This window comes from Bos javanicus, chromosome 23, assembly GCF_032452875.1.
Source record: "Bos javanicus breed banteng chromosome 23, ARS-OSU_banteng_1.0, whole genome shotgun sequence".
Classification (NCBI taxonomy): Eukaryota; Metazoa; Chordata; class Mammalia; order Artiodactyla; family Bovidae; genus Bos; species Bos javanicus.
The window spans coordinates 41,969,987-41,992,726 of record NC_083890.1 but is presented as its reverse complement, the minus strand read 5'-3'; the positions used below and the strand labels follow the sequence as shown (position 1 = coordinate 41,992,726).

General features: G+C 46.1%; 1 protein-coding gene across 5 annotated transcripts in view; it reads left to right on the top strand.

Annotated features, from left to right (window-relative positions):
* The window catches only part of JARID2 (jumonji and AT-rich interaction domain containing 2), a 230,034-nt gene that overhangs the window by 90,287 nt on the left and 117,007 nt on the right, over positions 1-22,740 (top strand). For 4 of the 5 annotated variants that reach the window (XM_061398816.1, XM_061398813.1, XM_061398815.1 and 1 more), the window contains exon 3: positions 16,063-16,198. In XM_061398816.1, coding sequence (XP_061254800.1) covers positions 16,063-16,198 — 136 coding nt within the window. Of the gene's footprint in view, positions 1-16,062; positions 16,199-22,740 lie in introns of those variants that run through there. The other variant, XM_061398820.1, reaches the window with a different exon arrangement.

The window sequence follows — 22,740 nt, the reverse complement described above, 5'->3', positions numbered from 1 at the left end:
TTAAATTATTTTAAAATGATGGTTCCAGAGATTCAGAGATTTCTTTGAACAGGTGAAGATGAGAGGGGAGGCGCCAGACTGCTGACTGCTTGGTGTCCAGAGACAGTGGTGCTGGAGCCACTGACAGGCCCTCCCTCTTGCTGTCTGTGTGAGGCAAGCCACCTGCTTCCGCATCAGTCCGTTATTCACCAGCATCTCTTAGAAGGTTGCCTAGAATATGGTCAAGCTCACAGAGTGCGACCCTAAGTGTAGATCACGTGGGTTGCTCTTTGGTCACTGAGTCCTGTCCAACTCTTCGCTACCCTGTGGGCTGTAGCCTGCCAGTCTCCTCTGTCCATGGGATTTTCCAGGCAAGAATACTGGGGTGGGTTGCCATTCCCTTCTCCCAAGGAGATAACTTGTGATTTTGCAGTAATGAACGTACCATTTTTCCTAGCAGAACATTTCTAGATTGGACTCGTACAGTTTACAGACTGGAGAGGGTTATAAGGCAGGCGCATGTGCTTATTTTTATTCTCTTCCTTCATTATTAGTGTTTTCTGTACTGCCTATCATTGTGGATATGATTTAAACAGTGAACTCAAATTATCATTGCAAACTAATCACATCTTATCACAGTGGGAGCTGTGGTTAGACTGATGGACAAATGCCTTCTAGTTTGTTTGAGAGGCTCTCGGGCTCTTTTTTTTTTCCCTCGGGCTGCGCTGGGTCTTCGTTGCTGCTCATGGGCTTTCTCTAGTTGCTGCGAGTGAGGGCTACGCTCTAGTGGTGGCACATGGGCTTCTCTTACTGTGAGGGCTTCTCATGTTGCGGAGCATGGCCTCAGCTGTCCTGTGACATGTGGGATCTTGCCAGACCAGTGATCGAACCTCTGCATCGCCAGGTGGACTCTCAACTACTAGACCACCAGGGAAGTCCTCTCAGGCTGTTTTTAAGGGAGAATCTCTCAAAGCAACTTTATTTCCTGATTCTTAAAATTGTCTAAAACCTTGGAGTTGATTGGGAAATTTTATGCCAAATGTATGGGAAAGAATAAGTGAGAGTGATGAGAAATAAATCCATTCTCAAGTATTTTCATTAATAATATTTTGTGGGATTTTCCAGAAACTTTAGTTTGTTCTACAGAAAATGAATTGTCACCAGGTTCTCTTTGTATTTAAGGGCTACACCCTCTTTGTCTCTTGTTTGAGCATCTCACAGATGTGTTTCTTTGCATCTCATTGAGAAGCAATTCCACTTTCCTCCCAGTTTATTGTTGACTGTGTAATTTTGTTTATGATGTTTTTGTTGCTGGTGGTTTTTCTCATCCTCTGTACTCTGACTCAGGAAGCCCATCTCTTTCTCTATTTATGGTAATTACTAGAGAGCATTTTATTTTGGCCGGTGAGGAGTGCCTGCTGTGTTTCTTTGTGTGGGTATGTATGTTAAAATTGAAAAGTGTTTTCTATGAGGTCAGGGCTTTTGTAAAATGGTCTGAAAAGTTTGTCAAACCCTAACTGGCCCTGAAAAAGGAGAATTGTTTTGTATAGGATAACCTTTCCTCCCCTGCTCCTTCTTTTTTCCTGTCTTCTGCTTTTCCTTTTAAGTGTTTCATCATCAACTCTTAGGCTAAAAGCAGTCCCTTGTTATCATGTTGGAAGCTGTGGGATGGACAGATCTTTCTGAACTGCTGCATAATGGAGAATGTTTGGAGCAAGAAGGCAGCAGGCCTTCTAGAGACCTCGTACCTGGAAGGAGAAATTGGATGATGTGTGAACATGAACAGGAGACCTGACACAGTAGAGCTTGTTCTGATAGCACAAGGAGAAGAATAAAAGCTTCATTTGTCTCCTACAGGTGATTTAGGGGCTGGAATCATTCAGCAGCAGTTTGAGTTTGGGGTCAAGGAGAAATAGAACATACAAAGGCTTTTCCCTTCTCAGTTTTTAGGCCTCCCTGGCAGCTCAGCTGGTAAATAATCTACCTGCAATGCAGGAGAACCTGGGCTCAATCCTTGTGTTGGGAAGATCCCCTGGAGAAGCGAACAGCTACCCACTCCAGTATTCTGGCCTGGAGGATACCATATAGTCCATGGTATCGCAAAGAGCTGGACACATCCTCCCGATGATGGGGTTTTGGGTTAAAGATGATCTGCTTCTTCAGACTCTCCCTCCTGATGTGGTTAAATCAGTGAGCAGCCATAACCTAGTTTCCTGATACTTTTACTGAGATAATATTTTGAGTGTTTTATTGGCAAATCAGAACTTGGCTCTGACTCATAGACATGCAGGGTTGGTTTTCCTCTTCAGTTGGAGGCAGGGAAACTCTGAATGGTTTATTCAGTGATTCAGTTCCTTGCAGGTAGTATGGGTTCGGTTTGTGTTTACGAGAAAAGAAAGCTTTAGTTTCAGCTAAAACTTTTTCTCGATTTTAGAGAATACCGAATCCTCAATTTTAGAGGGTTAATGTCAAGAAAATAAGTGTATTTGAACATACTGTGTGTTCTATTTAAATAGTTAACCTGGTTTCCTTAGTTACATGGTTTTTTCCTTTTTTAAGCTTCATTTCCTCAACAGTTGCTTAGTAAGCTCCTAATGTGCCAGGCTTGCTGTTAGGAAGTTGTTAGGAAATGGGTGATTTTAATGCAGTAAGACCAAGTCCATCAAAGATGGGAGTGTCGATGGATGGGTGGTGCCCACACTGAGTTCACCAAAATCGCTGACCCCCAGCCCTACCCTGGCATTGACTCAGAGCTTGGTGCTGAGGTCTGTCCTCGATAAAGCTTCCTAGGGATTTCCAGGGTGGCTGAGCTCCTGTGCTGCCCAGAGCTGCAACGGCAGTCCACCAGCAGTAGCGGTGGAGCGCTGGTTAGGAGGATGGAAATGTAGGTTTCCAGGAACCCCCGTTCAGAGTGCTTTTCAGGAGAGAAACTAAGAATTTGAAGAGGAAAAGCACAGTGTAGGTCTGGCAGTGGGCTGTGACTCACAGGTGGTGGGTCTGATAGAAAATAGAGTTGACCACGTAGAAGGAATTCTTTTCTGTGTTTTTCCTCCGAGTCTTTGGGGCATTTCAAAGAAGCTTCTCTGGATCCTTGCATGATTTCACCTGAGAGCTCACCCGTGTGCAACCCTCTCTGACTCGTCACCGCTTGAACACTTACCTGGGAGAGCGGGCCTCAGCCTGCTTAGGGCTGGGTGTCATCACTTCCTCATTTGCATGTGAAGCTAAATATAAGAAGGGGCGTCTGCACGTGTGTGTGAGTGAGTTACGACTTCGTGTGGCTACATAGAACTTTCTCACCAGCAGCAGCCCTGGGCCTGCAGTGTGGCCCATGCTGAGCAGTGGGTTTCTGAGTCTCCGCTGCTAGATTATTGAAGTTAACACAGGGCATCATCCAGTGCAGATGTTTCTAGAAAGCCTCTGGAGTACGCGAAACATCCCTTTTCTCCCTCCCATGTTCCGTTCTCTGCCTTCATTCACTGTTTATTTGGAAGCATCATTTTTCCTAAGTCTCTGAAAACCCTACTGGCCATAAAATGACTTGTCCAGGTCAGGCAGCCTTTACCTGACTTCACCCCTTACTTTCAGCCAAGATGTGAACTGTGTTTTTCTGCCCTTTTGATAAGACTGGAGTCTAGGTTTGATGTTTAACTACGAGCTGTATTCAGATCTCTGGCTTTGACACGCAGCCTGAACTTGGACCTCTCGCCCAGGGTCTGTGTGGACACCTCTAGCTGAGTGTAAGAATGAAGCTCTTGGTTCCTTCTTCCCTACTTTCTGCTCCAAAACACTGTTCTCAGAAGTGCCTCCTTTTTTCCTCCAGAAAGGAAAGGAAATGCCCTGAGATGAAAACTTGGGGTCACCTTTTGTTTATTCCTGGTTTCTCACGTTGTACTCGGTTCTCGGTTGGTTTAGTCCTCACTGCCTCTTGCTGCTGCCTCCGTCCTCACTTCTTGTGGGCAGTCGTCCCACCTTCCTTTATCTCCGCACCCATCCTCCCACCCCCAGTCTCCTGTTTTAATCTCAACCCAGCAACCTGTGTGAGCTTTTAAAAATAGAAATCAAATTCTGTTACTTCTTTCTTCAAAACTTTTCTGTGTTTTCCCATTTGGAGTAAAATTGTCATCTTCCCTCTTCTGCTTTATTCTTTCACACACATCATATGAAGTGTAAATGGTAAACTTTTACTTCACATCCACTGCGCTCACAACATGGGTTTTCTCTTATCACTGTGACATGCCAACATAGGAAGGACTGTGATGTTACTTCTAGAAGGCCATATTTGCTATTCCTAACAGCTGTGCTTGAAAATGAAACTGCTTATATCGCCTTTTAGGGGGTCAGCCCTCATAACTTTGGAGGAGCTCTGTCGGTCTGTAGGTAAGCATGAATCTTTTCATTGAATCATTCACTCATCTATCAGGCTATTTTTATGGAGCTAAAAAAACTGCAGGAAATCTCATTTTGCATGAAAGAAATGAGGGAGCCAGTGAAGGTTTCTGGTTTTGTTTAGGTGGCAGAAATAGTTGTGATCTTCAGAAATCATTGTGAAATAGTGATATGGTTAAATCTTGTCATTGGACTAGGAACTGAGTTCACTGGTAGTAAATATCTCAGTTTGAATGAAACTGACATCTTGTACTAAGGGTCCTGGTCACAAAGATCATGCATTCTTTGCATTATAAAGACCAAGAGCTGGGGTGGTGGATACTAAGACAGAGTTGATAAATTGAGCCTAATTGTTTATGTATTTCTTGGTATTAGAGGTTTGAGGTTGTACTTTTATTTGTATGTATTCAGTCTGTTCTTTATTTACTGGTGAGTTATTGTTGAAGTCATGATTAATGTTCAGTTAATAAACACCAGTACTTCTGTTTGCTGGTGTCTGTTTTGAGATGGGGCTGCAAAATGAGAGCTGTTGCTTCTGTGTGAGATGCTTATCGCTGGTCAGTTCCGGGGGCAGGGGTTGGGAGCACTAGCGGGACAAGGACTTAACAACTCTATGCTAAGTTGGGTTGATGATCATTTTGTAGGTCATGCTAGGAAATTTGGAAATGCCCTCTGTAGTAGCCACTGGAAGCCTCAGAGGCTTTTGAACTTTGAAAGGAGCCCCAAGGATTGATGGTTTTAGAATGTAAGTTGATGCAGTTTTTATTTCCATCATAATCAGAGATTGGGAAGGGCAGAGGAATCAGAATTGAAAGTTTTCAGTTCAGTTGCTCAGTCATGTTTGACTCTTGGACTGCAGCACACCAGGCTTCCCTGTCCATCACCAACTCCCAGAGCTTGCTCAAACTCATGTCCATCGAATCAGTGATGCCATTCAACTGTCTCATCCTCTGTCATCCCCTTCTCCTCCCACCTTCAATCTTTCCCAGCATCAAGGTCTTTTCCAGTGAGTCAGTTCTTCACATCAGGTGGCCAAAGTACTGGAGTTTCAGCCTCAGCATCAGTCCTTTCAATGAATACTCAGGACTGATTTCCTTTAGGATTGAGTGGTTGGATCTCCTTGCAGTCCAAGGGACTCCTAAGAATTTTCTCCAACACCACGGTTCAAAAGCATTAATTCTTTGACTCAGCTTTCTTTATATTTATAGTCCAGCTCTCACATCCATACATGCCTACTGGAAAAACCATAGCTTTGACTAGGCAGACCTTTGTTGGCAGAGTAATGTCTCTGCTTTATAATATGCTGTCTAGGTTGGTCATAGCTTTTCTTCCAAGGAGCAAGCATCTTTTAATTTCATGTCTGCAGTCACCAGCTGCAGTTGAAGCCCCCCAAAATAAAGTCTCTCACTGTTTCCATTTTTTCCCCATCTATTTGCCACGAAGTGAAGGTTTTGGGGGAGAGGAAACAGAAAAACCAGCCAGGAGTCAGGTTTCTAATGATTTGCCTTAGGTTTGGCAGTTATAATGTATTTTCTGGCAGTGAGAACAGTCTTCATGCAGGCAAGGTGGGAGTCAGGTCCCTTGCAGGCTGTATACCTGTGGTTCTCAGTCTGTTCTCTGACCAGCAGCATCACCTGGGAGAAACTTTGTGGGTGGAACTCACGTGTGTGGTTTGTTAAGCTCCAGTGTTTTTTCTCATAGATTTCTCAGGTTGGTGGCAACTCTGTGTTCATCTGTTTGTACACAGGGAAACAGAATTCCATAACCAAAATCCAGGCCTCTTACCTCCTGACTGCTGTTAACGTGTTCACTCCATTGAAGAAGTATTTTTGAATATTGCTGTTGTGTACTAGACTCAGCCCTAAAGGCTGGAAACACGAAGATGAAACAGACTTGGCAAAGCCTCTGGAGTCACACAGACAAGTCTGTCTGAACGTCCTGTGCATCATTTGGAAATGGTTGAAACGTAGAGTTATCAAACGTGGAGGACAGAGGCACGAGAAACAGTAGTGTGTGACCTGCCACACGCTGGTCTGGATTTTCCATTAGTGGGAAGCGCTGTTTGGAGGGGTGACAGGCATTAAAATTATTTCTGGAGGTCCGTTCCTGTAATGACAAGGTACAAACTGATGGTCCTTAACTCAGGGGACCGCTGGAGGATATGAGGAAAGGAGGGAAAGAACAAACGTGATTGGGTGTTCATTGATATTAAATCCAAAGACAAAGTTTACTTGTGTACTTTACTGTAACTTGAAAATTTTCATAAAATGGCCCCCCACACCCACCCCTTAACAGGTTTTACAGTGTAGCGTGACCAGACAGCCAGTCCCCTGGGAAAGTGTGGACGCTCATGCTTATTTCCTGGGTGGAGGTTCTTTCTGAGCCAGAAAAAGCCAGCAAGTCAAGTCAGTCAGTCAGGTATTGACAGAGCTCATCACGTCACCCAGCAGTGTCCCAGGGCCTGGGGGGAGAAACAGAAGTATAAAAGTTATCCTAGCCCTTGGCCTGGCTCAGAGGCCCGTAACCTTGACTGGTCCTGGCAGGAGGCGGGGCAGTGGTCATTCTCAGAAGTTTGGGCCACCCGTTGGTATTGGGAGACTAGCTGGTGGGGTGCTGGTTTTTGTCTGCTCTTAAACCCAGAGGAGTTATTTTGCAGGGAAATAATTTAGAACATGATTCGAAGGCATATTAAAGCAGTGCGTGTCTTTAGGGCTTCCTCGTAGACTGAAGAATCTTGTATTTCATCCTCTGAATTTCATGTACATTCCCTGCAAATTTGAAAGGTAAGATGTGGCAGAACAAGTTGGAACCACATCCTGAGAGTTATATGGGTAAATGTCATTTCTTACCTACTTTAGACTCTGATTTTCTTGTGCAGGGTATTCTCATGTTCCAGAATTTTCTTGTACCTGTTTTGAAGAGTCTTAGGGCCATAATGAAATGAGTTAGCAAGGAACACAGCCAATTGAAAAACTCCGTCCAATTCATTATCAGTGCCGATCTAGAACAGGAGGGATGAAAACATTCTTTAGCCGGGGTGTCCATTTTGAGAAGCACATGGCTGATGAGTTCTTGAAATGTGTCCAGTACAACTTAAGGAACTTAATTTTTAATTTTAATTAAGTCAGTCGTAAATACCCACATGTGGCTGGTGACTACGCTGTCGGATAGTGCAGCTTAGAATATGCCATTTGGGGGGTTTGGGGATATTCTTATTAACATCAAAAGGCTGTAAGGATGAAAAGATCCCAATCAGTCAGAATGCCCTTGGGAACCTAGTTGTTAATGATTTATTCCCAGATGAGGCTGTTGGGAGTTGCTCGTTGGCATTGCTGACACAGAATCGTCCCTCATTCTGGTTTCTCTTTCCAAGACCCATGTCAAGTATTTATTTGTAATTTGACTTAATTTCTCCCCTATTTCCTCCACCGAAGGGAGATCGCCAGTCCTATTTCTGCCAGTTTCTTGGAGATAGTGCCCTTGGGACCGCGAGTCCTTTTTGATTATGTTGGGACAGCAGACTGTCAGACCAGGAGTTGAAGGGGTGGACGCTGAGTGGCGTGGCCCTCACTGCTGGCCCCTGCCTGCACCGCTTAACCGTGAACGTGGGCTGCCGCTGCCTTGGCAACGGCGGGGTCTGACATGCTCAGATGCAAAAAAGCTGACTTGGCAGCTGCCCAGCAGATTTTTATAAAGGCTCAGTTGGTGGCCGGAGATTCAGGCTGTCAGAGTTGTGTTATGCAATAAATCGTTTTCAGCAGAAGTTCTTAATCCAATTTCGGCTGTAGCTTTTTATTTTATTTTTTTTAAATAGGCGGTAATCAAAGATAAGTACACATTATTTAATGGGAGTTTGGAAGAAGTAAAACTCTCCTTGCATAAGCATTTTCAGTCCGTTTACTTTATCCCTGGAAGCTTGTCTTTCGGAGGAAAATTGCTGCTTGAAGTGCTTTTAATTTAAAACCAAAGGAGTGTCATTCTCCAGTTCAGTAAGTCAGTGGCTTCAGATTTCCAGGTGTGAATGTTCCCCCATTTCTCTTTGAGATTGACAGATGAACCATTTTATGAAATTAAAAATGAAGATTGAGTTGATTTGAGACGTTGAGTTGATTTCCAGTGGAGAAAATATTTTGTTAAAAGCAGAAGAAACAGTTTTAACCTCTTTCTCTTTTAATATTTTCTCTCTCTCTGGCTCTTTAAATCCTTGTTTGTGTGGAATCAGTGCCAAGAATCAACATCCCTAACAAATTATTACTGTTATTATTTTGGATGCTTTCATTGTTCTCTCAAACTGTTGATGAAAGAGGCTGATATTTCAGACAGCAACAAATTGCATTAAGTAGGGTGATTTAACAGCAGGTATATGCAAAACCTGGGCTCTTGAAAATAAAAGGCATTTATGTAGAGGTTTCCAGACATTCTTCCCTGGAAGGAGGAAAGGGCTGTGAATTTTCTTTCCACCTCCCTCCTGGAGCCAGTCTTCCACAGTTTTGTTATTGGTAATATCTTTCCAGTCATCAGTCCCCTGTCCCCCACCCCCCATGTGACATTTCCGGTTACTCCAACGCAGCGTGGAACTGAGCACTGAAGCTGGGCATCACTTTTCTTTCTTTCTTTCTTTCTTTTTTAAAGGAGGTGGAAAGTCACGAATTGCTCCTCGCTCAGACCCTTTGCAAAATGAATGGAGATGGAATATACGCACGTGGTGGTGTTGGTAACTCATCCGGTGGCTGCTGTAATCCACTTAATTGTCTTAACTCCTGTGTCAGTTTTAATGAAGGGATGTCATGCCAGGAGTAGGGCTTTCTGCCTGTGAACATGCATGCATCCTTCCTGCCCCTATCTGCTTGGTTTACTTGCCAGAAGCTCTGACGGGAGCATTTGACTGGCTGCTCTCTCGCCATGGAAGCAGAAGTGTTTCCTGTGGAACATGGTAGTGTGTGCACATGTCTCAGCCCTCCAATCCCCCCAAGCCAATTGACATTTGAAATGTTGGTGGGAGGTTCTGGACTTCAACGTAAAACTTATGTGTCTTGGATACTGGTTTTATTTTCTGTGGTGGTGATGTTAAAAATAATCTGCAGGGTAGTGAAGACCTTTGCTGGAAGGAACCCAGTCCCTGGTTGACCTTTGCCCCAGTTTCTACCAGTTGTTCCGTCAACCGTATTAACAGTGCCCTTGGCTGCGATGATGAATTACTTGGTCACTCATAATGGATGAGGCTCTTAATTCAGTTTGCCCACAAGTAGTGGGAAGTTAACTCTCTTCCATGGGGACTGGTTTCATTTTTATATAGTTGTAATTGTTAGAAAATGTGTGCGTGTGTCTGTGTTTAAATTGATCAGAAATGGGCTTCCATAGAACCTGGCACCGGAAACCGACCAGGACTGACTGACTTGGAAACCCCTATTGCTTGCACTCCAGTATTTGAATGCTTGGAAGAGGGTTGGAAGACTCTGCCCCGGCCTGTGGCTGAGTGGACGACATGGCTTTTCTGTATCAACAACTTGATCAGTTTTGAGACAGTCAATTAGAAGAACTATTGGTGCAGTTAGAACATGTTAATTCAGTAGTCCAGGGTTTTGAAGCGAGGGCCATGGAGAGAAAATTTGAACTGTTAGCAAATTCATTTTATATTAAGGCCCTTTGGGGGCTTTATTGAAACTGACATTGATAAGAATTTACATCATCAGTGGAAGTTGGGGTAGGCACTCTAGTACATTTAAAATAGTCATGCATGCCCATGTCCGCAGCCCCAGCCCTTCTCCATGAGGCTGAGTTTGTAGGAGACGTGGCAGTCTGCAACCCAACAGATCATGTATCTTCTTCATAAACCTGGCTAAGGAAGAAAGCATCTCATGTTCTTATATGTCTCCCTGTGTTGGTTTTGGTTTTTGACCTTAGAGGTTGGGAGAAAAATCATAGAAAAATAATTCGCAACTGGGAGCCGTGAGTTTTGTCGGTTTGGGGCCTTCCTTTGGGTTTTGTGGCCCTGGGTGTTCTTTGGAAGGAATGATGCTGAAGCTGAAACTCCAATACGTTGGCCACCTCATGTGAAGAGTTGACTCATTGGAAAAGACTCTGATGCTGGGAGGGATTGGGGGCAGGAGGAAAAGGGGACGACAGAGGATGAGATGGCTGGATGGCATCACCAACTCGATGGACTTAAGTCTGAGTGAACTCCAGGAGTTGGTGATGGACAGGGAGGCCTGGCGTGCTGCGATTCGTGGGGTTGCAAAGAGTCAGACACGACTAAGCGACTGAACTGAACTGAATGGGGGGGAGGTACACCCGTTCACCCAACAAATAGTCCTTGGGAGGATATGGTTAACTGCAAGCTTAATGAGATCCTACTGGGTGATGTGGCTGCTGAAATGTATGCCAACTTTCAGATGATGCAGAGAAATAGAAATGATCTTATTGCATATGCTGGTCCTCTTCTGGGATATTATTCACATTTGTGTTTAATTCTGTGTCACCTTTAAAGGGAAGTCGTCCCAACTTGGGTAATCAGGGAATGAGAGCTTGAGAGATCATGTCACACTGATTCAAGGAACTAACCACTTCTCAGTGTCTTAACTTTTTTGTTGATTTCATGCTTGCTATTTGGTCACTTGTTTTTCGCTCAGGTAAAAGAAGTCAAAGGAAAGATTTCTCAGAGTATATTAATATAGACTTCTTATTTCTGACAGTAGAAATGGCAACAGTTAGATGGTTGTTAGAAGCATTCATCTAGGGTTTCACCTCATCTTCATCTTTGCTTGTTTTCCGACGGAAGGTAGAAAGTGACGTGAAATGGGCAGCGTGGGGCTCGTCTGTACAGCAGGGCTTCTGAAACTTTCACATGCACGGTCATCGCCAGGGAGTCTTAAAATGAGCCGCGTTTCTGCAGGCTGCCGAGTGGTTGAGGCACTGGCGGTGGTCGGAGCACTGCTGGGTCTCCAGGCTGGGCTGTGGGCTTTGCAGAGCCTTCGGCGGTGCCGTCTGCCGCCCGGTGTGTGGTGTCTTCACACGCTTACTTTCTGTGCCCCCTTTTCTTACATGTCTGTTACAAAGCTTGGAGCAGCTAGAGGTTATGCTGTCATTTTTCCTTTCAATGAAAAGATTATGACGAGATATGTTCAACTTTAATGCCTGAGCCCTTGCCGTTTTAAAACTTTTTTCAAAGAATGGTAGATGTTTTGCAAATGAAAACAAAGCCCTGTCACTTGTACTTTCAAAGATCTTATTACTTAGTCTTCCATTTGCCAAAGAAAGTGATTTTTTGAAGTCAGTATCGAAGCAGATCTATGTGATGGCTCCCCCCCCCATCTGCCAGCAGATCTAATTTTTTTTTTTTAATTTCAGTGTTTGCAGAGCATTTTGGGGGGGCTTGGAAGAAATCAGTAAGAGATCATGGGGTAGGAATGAGGACGGGTGGTGTGTCATCTAGGAGTTGATTCTTAAGATTTAGATGGTCTGTTAACCTAGAGGTTTTACCATGGAAACCCCAAATGACAGGAGCTGTTTTTAAATCATTAATGCTGCTCACCAGAACTGGCCACACACTCTGGGCAGCTGAATTTGCATCCGAATGAGACTGCTGGACGCTGGATCAGTGGTGTGACTCCTCCTGTATCTGCCTTTATTAAGCTGACCAGTAAAGCAAATGGACCGGGGCTGGGCGTGGTGGAGGAAGCTTTCTTTTGTGGAGAAGGGCTTGCTCTCCGCTCTCAGCGCTGCAGTGCAGATCCCGGGCGATTCCCTCTGAGAAGCGGGAGAGCCTCTAGGCCCACGAAGGTCAACAGGGGATCGTGAGTATTTTGAACACTGAGGCACCATTGGCTTTTCAGTTGATTTGATGATAGTCATTTGGGTCTGAATAAGTGAATAGAGAGGTGGAAGGAGATAGAATGAGGGGCTCCTGGGAGACACAGAGGAGAAGGAGCCCACAGAGATGGGTGGCAGGGAGAGGAACAGAGAACTCAGAGGGCTGTTCTGTGAACAATCTGGGTAGCGTTTAACTGAGGTGAAAGGACTGCGGGGCAGCGGACTTGGGCTCTGTAAGGCCACGTGGACTTGGAGATGGGCGCTGTCTTCACAGGGAGCTTGCTGGTGGCAGAGGGGTGGTGTGCGGGTGTTAGGTTGATGCCAAGCTTACCACTGAGAATGCGAGGTGTTGCCCGGCCCTGGTGGAGTCGTCACTGTGGGGCCCTTTTTACAGGGATAGTGTGTTTTCAGTCAAGGAAACTGAAGTGATTTCAGGCCCTTCACTTAACCCATCCTGGAAATTCAGCACCGACAGGCCGAGTGTGTGTGGGTAAGTTGGCAGGCAGGATGCTGAGGCGGTCCAGTTGTCAGCGTCCTGAGCTCGCCCAGTCACAGGTGCTGGGATAACACTGTGAGGAGCAGGAGAAATGACTCTATGGCTGGTTAAATAAGACAGCTACTGAAAAGGGGAAAAGAAAACGGAAGGGCTGGACTTAAAAGGTCCTGGAAGCTCTTGGGGCGGGGGTGGGATTTGCCTTTGGAGTTCTTGACTTCTAATGAGAGAGTTAGGCCTAGGCTATGTTCTAGAGCACTCAGTAGAACTTGGATTGGTCAGAACTATGAGAAGACAAGTGTTAGGCCCCTGAAGTACCTTCTTCTTCCCAGCTTCCCACGACACCCAGCTTGCAGGGCCCTATGTGCCTTGTGGCTGGCTGCTGGCCCACCTTGCCAGCCTCCCACTAGAGAGGGGTGTGCACTGAATGTGGGGGTTCATCTCGACTCTGCAGCTATGAACGGCAGTTTGATTTCTAATTTCTAAATCATTACTTAGCCTGCTGAGCTTTTGGAAACAGAGCAGAGTCACTTCTTATCTGTTAGGTTTGTGTCTTGCGTCAACATTGAGGGAGGTGGCAAGTCTTGACCAGTACTCTAGATTATAAAAGAACTCGTGTGTGTGTGTCTTTTTTATTTTTAATGTCTAGAACTTGAAACCCTGTATTCTGAGTTGTAGGTTTCTTTCTCCTTTATTTATAAGTATCTTACTGGGCTTCCCTGGTGGCTCAGAAAGTAAAGAATCTGCCTGCAATGCAGGAGACCCAGGTTTGATCCCTGGGTTGGGAAGATCCCTTGGAGAAGGGAATGGCACCCAAACTCCAGTATTCTTGCCTGGAGAATCCCATGGACAAAGGAGCCTGGCAGGCTTACAAGTCCATAGGGCTGTAGAAAGTTGGACACGACTGAACAACTAACACACTATCCAGGTAGGTGTCACGGAGCTGCTGCTGTTAATAAGTGAACGTTAAATGTGTCTTCCTTTGCAGAAGTTTTCCTCTCGAAAGGTTTGTCTGTTTTAATTAGACATCAGTCTTCAGGGTGTTTAATTCTCTTTTTGGAAGGCCTGAAGTCAGAATGAAGACTGTAGTCTGAAGAGGAAGCAGTAAATCGTCATAGGAATTTTACATTGAAAGCTATTTTTGGGGCTTTACAGTTCATAAACTGTGTGTATGTAGGACATAATCGTTTGTAATCACGGCCTGGTTTGTGGTGGAGACCTAATTGCTGAGGCTAGGAACCTGGGGTGGTGAAGACCATTCTGTCTGGCAGCCTTCACTGTGTCCTGGAAGGTGGACTTCAGCCCATGAGCAGGGACTCTTCCCAAGGCTGAGACTGTCACTCAGTTGAAACCAGTATGCTAGAGGCACGTTCACGCACACTCAGGGGACTTGTTTGCTGCCAAGAGTGAATTCATTGTGCTTTTCACCTCTTGTGTAGCTGAATCATTGGCCTTTTTGGCAGGTTGGTTCCTTGGGCTCTTCAAGTGGGGTCTGGTCGGAGCACTTGGTTTTCCTGGTTTTCAACCATGTAGTTGGCCAGCCTCTGGTGACTTGCAGAGTGGTGGTTGAGAAGCTGCGTGCGCTCCTCCTGTCGTGTGGAGGCAGCGTCTGCTGGCCACTTGCAGTCTTCATGTGTGAACTTGAGCACCACCCTGGTCTGTAGATACCTTGATGCTTTCAGGAGAGTCACTGGGGGGAGAGGGTGTGTCTTCTTTTCCTGGAGGTAATGGAAGTCTCAGCAGGTGTGAGGCACAAAGGGCACCCCAGGAAAGGTGGAAATCCTGGCTCTTTGCTCCCAGGCCTTCTCTTCCCCTTCTTAAAGAAGATGGAGAATCACTGTCATTCTAGGAAATCCTGGAAGATTAACAGGAGCACAGCTTCCGTTATGTGGGGCTTAGAGACTGTGCGGTTGGATTTCTAAGATGCAGTGTGTGTTTATGCAGAGTTTAGGAATTTACGAGCTGGAGAATATCTTGGATAATCTACCTCCCTTATCTCCGCGGGAGGAGGCTTTAGTGACCGGCAGTGGCAGGGAGTGAAAACCAGCTCTGTAGGGTGTGGTGTGCGGCAGCGCCAGCCCGACCCTGACATATTTGCCTCCTGTTTGAACAAAAGGAACCTGAAGAACCAGAACCCCGCGTTGCTGTTGTTCGGTTGCTCTGTCGTTTCTGACGCTTTGCAGCCCTACGGACTGCAGCATGCCAGGCTTCCCTGTCCGTCCCCATCTCCTGAAGTCACTGGGGTGTTAATGTTTTACTTACTTGCTTAAGGCCCCAAGTACCCAGAAGCCCATAATCCTTCTATCTCTTAATTGAACTCTTAGAAAAATGAAGTCTTGAAGTAGGTGTGTGACTATAAGGACTACTCAAATTAGCAGATGTCCACAGGAGATCAGATGTCCACTGTAGGCAGATGTCCACAGGAGAGAACCTGTGAGGGTCTCAGGCTGTGGGAAGCAGCTCTTTAAACCTTGAGAGTCTTCTTGCTAGTTCCCTAAAAGAGTCAACTCAGTTGGCGCACCGTATCAGCCATCTCCAGCCACTCCGTCCTGACTGGGCCCCGGTCCTGCCCTCTCCCGCTAGTCTGCAGTCTGTCTTTGCTCTTGGAATTGCTGGAATGGTCCCTGGGTGGGCTGCTGGTTCTTGGTTCCCCCGTCCTCCCAGCCCGCCCCCCGTCTTGGTCACTGCTCTCTCAAGCGCTTACACTGGATCTGATACAACAGACTGGGGCAGCACTCTTAAATGAGACCTTCGAGACCTGTTACTGTCTGTATTCTTCTTTGAAAAACCACCCCCTGCCACCCCATTTGCTATTCCATCAAGATCCATTGCCCTTTTTCTGCAGTGGTCTCTTTCCCTCTCACTTTTGTGTGTGTGTGTGTGTTTTATTCCCTTAAAAGGCCAGTGCAGATCCAGTTTCATTTCTTCTGACTGAATGGTAAATTCCCTGAAAGCTGCACCCACTCCCAACAGCAGCATTTCCCAAAGAGTGCGGCGCGTGTTTGTGAGGTGCCTGCGCTCTGGAATTGCTCACTTTAAAGAGCTCCAGTACAGTGATGCGTTACCCTTCCTGTTGTGGCTGCTGTAACGCTCTTTTCTAAACTTTGCCAAGATTATAAAACTTCAGTATTACCAGTTAATGACAGGGTTTGGGCTCGGGGCGTGTGAAGGGAGATGCTCCTCCAGTCCCGTTACAGCCTGAGGGGTGGCCCTCCAGGATGGACCAGCGCCCTCTCTCTACTGGATGTAGTTCTCACCTCCGGAACCGGGTCTCAGTCACGTAATACTTGCTTGGGATTTTTTTTTTTTTTTTAAGTTTATTCTGAGTCTTGAACATTTGCTTGCTTTCTTTGAAGTAACGCTCCTCTCCCCGTTCTTCCTTCTTTCCCCAGGATGACAGTGATGGGATTCCGTGGTCAGAAGAAAGGGTGGTACGTAAAGTCCTTTATTTGTCTCTGAAGGAGTTCAAGAACGCCCAGAAGAGACAGCACGGGGAAGGCATTCCTGGGAGCCTGAAGGCCGTGAACGGTGAGTTGCCGGTTCTGCTGGGTTGGATGCCGTTCTGGGCCCGGCCTTGTTTCTGAAATGGATGTGCTTGCTCGCGGCGGCTTGTGCTTCTCAGGCTGGGCCCCTAACGGCAGTTACCCTGGTTGGGTTTATGGATTCATTTTTCTGCTCCTTTATATGCTGCATAACATAATTGGCAAGGTGCCTTCATTAGTCTGTGCCCTGTAGACAAGACCAGGGCTGTGATCTGGTTTCTGCTGTTTGCTGGGCTGTGTGTAGAGCTGGATATACAGGTTTTTCTGGGAGCATCTGTCTTTCTATCCAAGCAGGAGAGCAGAAGCAGGCTTGGATGATCTTGCTGAAATGTGGCTGCTGTTTACAGAGGAAGCAGCGTGAATCTGTGTGCTTGCTGCCCGTCGCGCTGTTTCTCTGGCTCGGAGCCTCCCAAGGCCCGGGCCGGTGGCCTGCGTGGTGGCAGGCAGACAACACAGGCGGAGTTGCCGTGCATCCGGTGTTCCTCCTCCTGGGTGGTTATCAAGTGGATCCCTGAAGCCTGGAGGGAAACTTGCCCCTGTCTGAGTCTGATGTCTCTTTTTGACAGGGTTAGTGTGACTCAGATGGCATCAGCCAGTGAAGACCATTTCGGAACAAGCATTTGGTTACTGTTTATATTTTATCTTGAGGGTTGTGGCTGTGGTAGCAGCATTCCACAGCCTCTCTTGTTAATTTCTTAAACATGAGTGAATTGACCATGTTCTGCTTGTATTTGTTTGAAGTAAGGAGATGAGGAAGAGGAGAACCTATTATTCTTTTTGCGTCTTCGCTGTAATGGTGGAGTAGTAAAATCATGGCACATGGAACCTGGCAGCTTGCCAGGCTGCTGAGTGACAGGTTGACTTTAGGCCGTGGAGTTTTTTCCATCCTGCTTAGCTGTGAGGTGAGTTGTCTGGGAGCGTCTCGTTGGAACCAGTGCTTCCCAGACAAGACCTGTTGGCACTCTCTTTCCGTAAGGCGATGGCAGGGTTTCCTGAGGTGGCCTTCCTGAATGCCCCTGGGGTCCGCCCTGCCACCCACTTGTATTCTGTCACCGCTCCTGGTATTGTGTGACTGAAGGCCAAGCCAGGGTGATGGGAAAGGCCCTTTTTGAATCCTGCGTGTGTCGTAATCAAAACAATGTGAGCGCTCTGTTGCCACAGTGTACTGCTCAGACCCCTGTTTTGTCCTGGGTCTCCTCCAGTGGAGGAAGCCCACTCGTTGCTTGACTTCCTGGAATAGAGTAAATCCCCACATCATTTTAAAGAGCGCTTGTGGTCAGTCTTGCTGTCATTGTTTGACACTGAACACATACTGTTCTGCTCTAAGTTTTGAGGAGAGGGAGATTGGGGTAGCATTTTATTGGATCTGGGGTCATGGTAGAGCGATGGCTACTGTGGTGTTGGATTTCACTGCTGGGACAAGGCGTGCCTCTCACCCTGCTATTCAGGAGTGGTGATGCTTTGGTGCTTTTGGAATTTTTTAATAAATAAAAATCAAACTAACTGGGAAAAAATCAGCTTTTAGTACAGAAAGGTAGCCAGGTGTCTGGGATGGACTAGTGGTGAAATTAGGGTAAAAGAACAAAAACTGCAATAAGGCATTCAGGAAGAGACTAGCCCTGCCAGCTAGTTGGCCAGTCGTAGCTCTTGTTTTCATCGGCGTAGTCAGGGCTTGACGACAGTGAGGAAGGAATTTTAAGAAAAGCTGGCCTATGCGTCTCTATTGGGAACATTGAAAATACTTTAATTCTGTTGCCTTTCACTCTGATAAAGACTGACTTATCTGTTTTCTTTCTTTTTCTTTTAAACGCTCAGACACCGAGGCTTCTGTCTCTCTGCTGTGAAGTTGCTGTGAGCGGCCCTTTTCTGGTTCGTGTTGCTGTGTGTGCAGGCCGTGTTCCAGGGCCACCTTTTTGCTGTTCCTCTTACTCTGTTTCGATAGCAGTTCTAAGTAAACACATTGCCCTGTTTTAGAACCTGTGTATGTTTCAAGAAGCCTTTTCTTTAAAGGCAGTTAGCATGTTAAACAAATGTGCTTTCTTATTTAGGGGCTGTTGGAAAGCATCAGCATCCCAGGTGGCGCTAGTTGTAAAGAACCTGCCTGCCAACGCAGGGGATATAAAAGACGCCGGTTCGATCCCTGGGTCGGGAAGATAACCTGGAGAAGGACACAGCAACCCACTCCACTATTCTTGCCTGGGAAATCCCATGGTCAGAGGAGCCATAGGGTTGCAAAGAGTTAGACAGGACTGAAGTGACTTTGCATGCATGTGTGTACATAACAGAAAGCATGGAATCTAGACTTGTTACCATGGGAATCAGTCCTTCTGTGTAGGTCCCAGAGTCTCAGGGTGCTCTTCCTAAGGGGTGTGATTCAGAGAAAGCCGAAGTAGCAGGCAGCCTCCAAGACTCTCCGGGAGTAATAAGGATTGTAAGCAGTGTTATCTCTGAACGTGTATACACGTGTGCTTCTGTGTCGCTCAGTAGTGTCCGAGTCTTTGCGACCCAAGGACTGTTACCTGTACCTGCCAGGCTCCTCTGTCCATGGGTCTCCAGGCAGGAGCACTGGGGTGGGCTGCCATGCCCTTGAGTGGGTGCTGTGTAATCAGCATTCGTGTGCAGTGTAGTGACCTTGTCTGGAGCTGGGCCTCACTGCGCCTCGCAGCAAGCGCTCTCTGGGATTCCTCATTGTGGGCGGGTGAAGTTGGGGGTCATGGTTGGGGGGAAGAGTGGTCTCAGTAGTCATGCTTTTTCATTTTTCTTTTAACTACTTTTTATTGTCTCCCATCTTCTCAAGATTCCCTTTCAAAAGCTGAAATAACTGCATTAGTTTAGTGTTAGCTGTGACAGAAGGTTATCTGGTGGTAGAGTTTGAAGCAATCTAGTCCGGAGCCCTCGCTGGGAAGTGTGATGGGAAACAGGATGGGACAGAGGGGACGGCAGGTACCTGCACCCTGTTTCGGGGGGATGGTGGGGGGAGCTTCTGGTCCCCTGTGCTCCCTTTCTCGTGCTTCATGGCATGGGGGTCATGGGTAGTGGGGTCCACTTCTGAGACCCGTGGCATTTGTAAGGGCAAGAAGACGTTCTTGTTGGGGCTGTTTGAGAATTTTCTGTGGTCATGACTCACTGATGGCGCACGGTTCCTTATAATGCAGTAGCAGAATTGCAATTACAGCTCAAGCCACGTAACTTTGAACACAGTACTGATTTTTGAACCCAGAATGGAAGAAAATGACACCTTATCCTTGCAACAGTGGTATGAGAAAGATGGTGTTTTGTTTTACCCCTGTATTTAAACAAAGATGTTTCAGAATTACTGGTCTTGCCAGAGTTTCCTGGGAAAATACAATTTTAAAACGATTAGAGTTCACAGAATGGGCTTGACATAATTTTTATCTAATTGGGAAACGAATTGACATCACTTCCGTGAAATCATGGGCATGTTAGGATGATAAACAAGCAGCCCCCTGCCTGGCCTCTCGTGTGAGGAACGTGGGGGCACTGTTGTCTGCTTAGAGGGTACACACGGCGGCTTGTCTGGGTGACTGAGCTCAGCTGTCCCACTTCGGCAGGTTTAGTAGAACAGTAAGCTGAGCAGACGTAAGACAGTAGTTCAGTTCAGTCGCTCAGTTGTGTCTGACTGTCTGCAACCCCATGGACTGCAGCACGCCAGGCTTCTCTTTTCATCACCAACTCCCGAAGTGTACTCAAACTCATGTCCATCGAGTCAATGAATGATGCCATCCAACCATCTCATCCTCTGTCGTCCCCTTCTCCTCTCACCCTCAGTCTTTCCCAGCATCAGGGTCTTTTCCAATGAGTCAGTTCTTTGCATCAGGTGGCCAAATTATTGGAGCTTTAGCATCAATCCTTCCAATGAATATTCAGGGCTGATTTCCTTTAGGATTGACTGGTTTGATCTCCTTGCCATCCAGGGGATTCTCAAGAGTCTTCTCCGACACCACAGTTCAGAAGCATCACTTCTATCTAAGATTTTATGTCATAAAATCTGTGTTTGCCATCAGTTTTGCTTTTGTAGTCTATAAAGTGACAAGGGATGAATTTTTTTTTTGGTCTTCCTGGAGGTGGTGCTTGTGAGTCTGGGACAGCCCGGTGGGTTGTCTGTGTAGGAATTGCACCCGAGGTGACAGCTTGTTGGCTGTAGCCAGGCTGCTGGGGAGGCAGCACTCAGATTTCTGCTGGATGCGAGCCCTCTGTGTCCTCTGTGCTGGAGATGGTGCCACTTTTCCCGGCAGTCATAAATTGACAAAAGCTTCAGAGAGCCTGGCAGAGGCCTCGGCCTCGGCCTCGGCCACTCTTTGAGGGCCCTTGGCCCTCTGGGGCTGAAATTAGGGACATTTAAATAATAACATGCTACACACGTAATGAGTACACATAATTTACACAATCAGGGAGGGGAGCTATTACTTGTCTTTGAGTTTCATGTACTTTCTATAAATTTCATCTGAAATCCAGCAAACCCTCTGGCTAGCTAAAGCATCTTGACTAGATTTAAGGGAAACTGGGTCTTTTTTCTTAGAAGCCGACAGTAGTTGTGATAGCCGGAACTTGTATTGCATTCTTGCTCTTTGCCAGTTGTTTATTGTTTTAGCACTTTACCTGTATTTTGCTCATTTAATCTTCAGAACTCACCATTTTATAGAAGTAGAGGGAACTACATTAGGGTGATCAGCAATTTGCTTCCCCGACTAGTTTGAGACAGAGCCAGGATTTAAACCCTGGCTTTCTGCATTGAGCTCCCCTGCTTATAATCACCACTGAAATAAATAGAAGTCATTTTGAGACCTCCTGTAAGGATAGGATTCCAAAAATATGAAATCGTAGGAGTACTTTTTTTCAAATAGCAGTTTCTTTTAAAGGAGATACTGTGAAGTCTTTCATGAGCAAGGCGAAGTCAGAAGAGGGGGCAGTTCAAGTATTTATTCACATGAGGGTGGTTCTGGGCTTTATTAGCACTCGTTATTGAATTGATAGTCAGTGGAAATTAAATAAAAAAACTGCATTCCTCCTGACTAGTCACCCTCCTACACGCAGATACATTCATTATTACTTTGTGTAATAATCTTCACCTAGGGATACAGATTTGTAACATTAATATCGTTGTTGAACCAGCCAACTGGCAGAGGGCTGCCAGGCATGTCGAGGATGTGGGGAGACAGGGCGTTGGCCTTGCGACAGCCGCCCATTTGTAGCCGAGGACCACAGGTAGAGGGGCGGATAGGGACCCGTCTATAGCCGCACCGCCCTTACGTCTTTTTTAAAAGAGTAGAGTTTTCATTAGACACTCTTAAAAATCTGAGTTTACTGATGTCCATGGAATGAAACATGGGCACAGCTCCTGCAAATTCAGTTTACAGGATGAGATGAGAAAATGAGTTGAGTTAAAATCAAAGCCAGGGCACCTTGTCCGATGAATGAAAGTTTCTTGTTGGGCACATTTGAAATAAATGCCATGGTTGCACGTCTACCTTCCCCTGTCCTGAAGCTCTCCAATCTTGCACTTCTCAAGATAGTCCCTGTTTCAACAGGAAAAACAATTTTTCCCTCCCTGGTGGTGGTGGTTTTTGTTGTTCAGTCACTAAATCATGTCTGGCTCTTGGTGACCCCACGGACTGCAGCACGCTGGGCTTCCCTGTCCTTCACTGTCTCCTGGAGTTTGCCCATTCATGTTCAGGTTGATGTCCATCGAGTTGATGATTCCATCCATCTCATCCTCAGTCTTCCCCCTTCTCCTCCTGCCCTCAGTATTTCCCAGCACCAGGGTCTTTTCAAATGAGTCATTTCTTCGCATCAGGTGACCAAAGGGTTGGAGCCTTAGCTTCAGCATCAGTGCTTCCAATGAATATTCAGGGTTGATTTCCTTTATGATTGACTGGTTTGATCTCCTTTTTGTCAAGGGATTCTCAAGAGTCTTCTTCAGCACCACAGTTTGAAAGCATCAATTCTTCAGCACTCAGCTTTCTTTATGGTCCAACTCACATCCGTACATGACTACTGGAAAAACCACAGTTGGACTACACAGATCCTTCTGCTTTTCCAGATGAACTTCTGTGGGCAGCAGTGCTCTTGGGCAGTGAGTTAAACTTTCTCTTAACAGTCCAGTGTCTGAGACTTTTCTCACCTGGGTCCCCTGACGGCCCTCCTTGGAAACGAGAGCTGCTTGCGGTGAGGGCAGATAAATGTCTTGAAAACAGCCTACATTTATTCTTTGTTTAAAAACAAAGCTGCATCTGTCTTGGAAAATGGGACAGTTGAGAAGGCGTGATTTCTTTCTCGTAGGTGTTCTGTCGTCAGTTTGTTCGTGACCCTGAGTAATGCAGATGGGATATTTCTGGATAGCGCTCCCATCTGATCAACACTTGGTAGGGTTCTTCGTATGTAGGAGGTATTGTAAGTAATAAAGTGGAACTGAAGTTGCTTATTTTGGAGGAGTCAGAATAGCTTATTTTATCTCATCTAAGATGTCATTGAGTGATGCATAATTATTTTATGAAAGAAAGGAAAAAA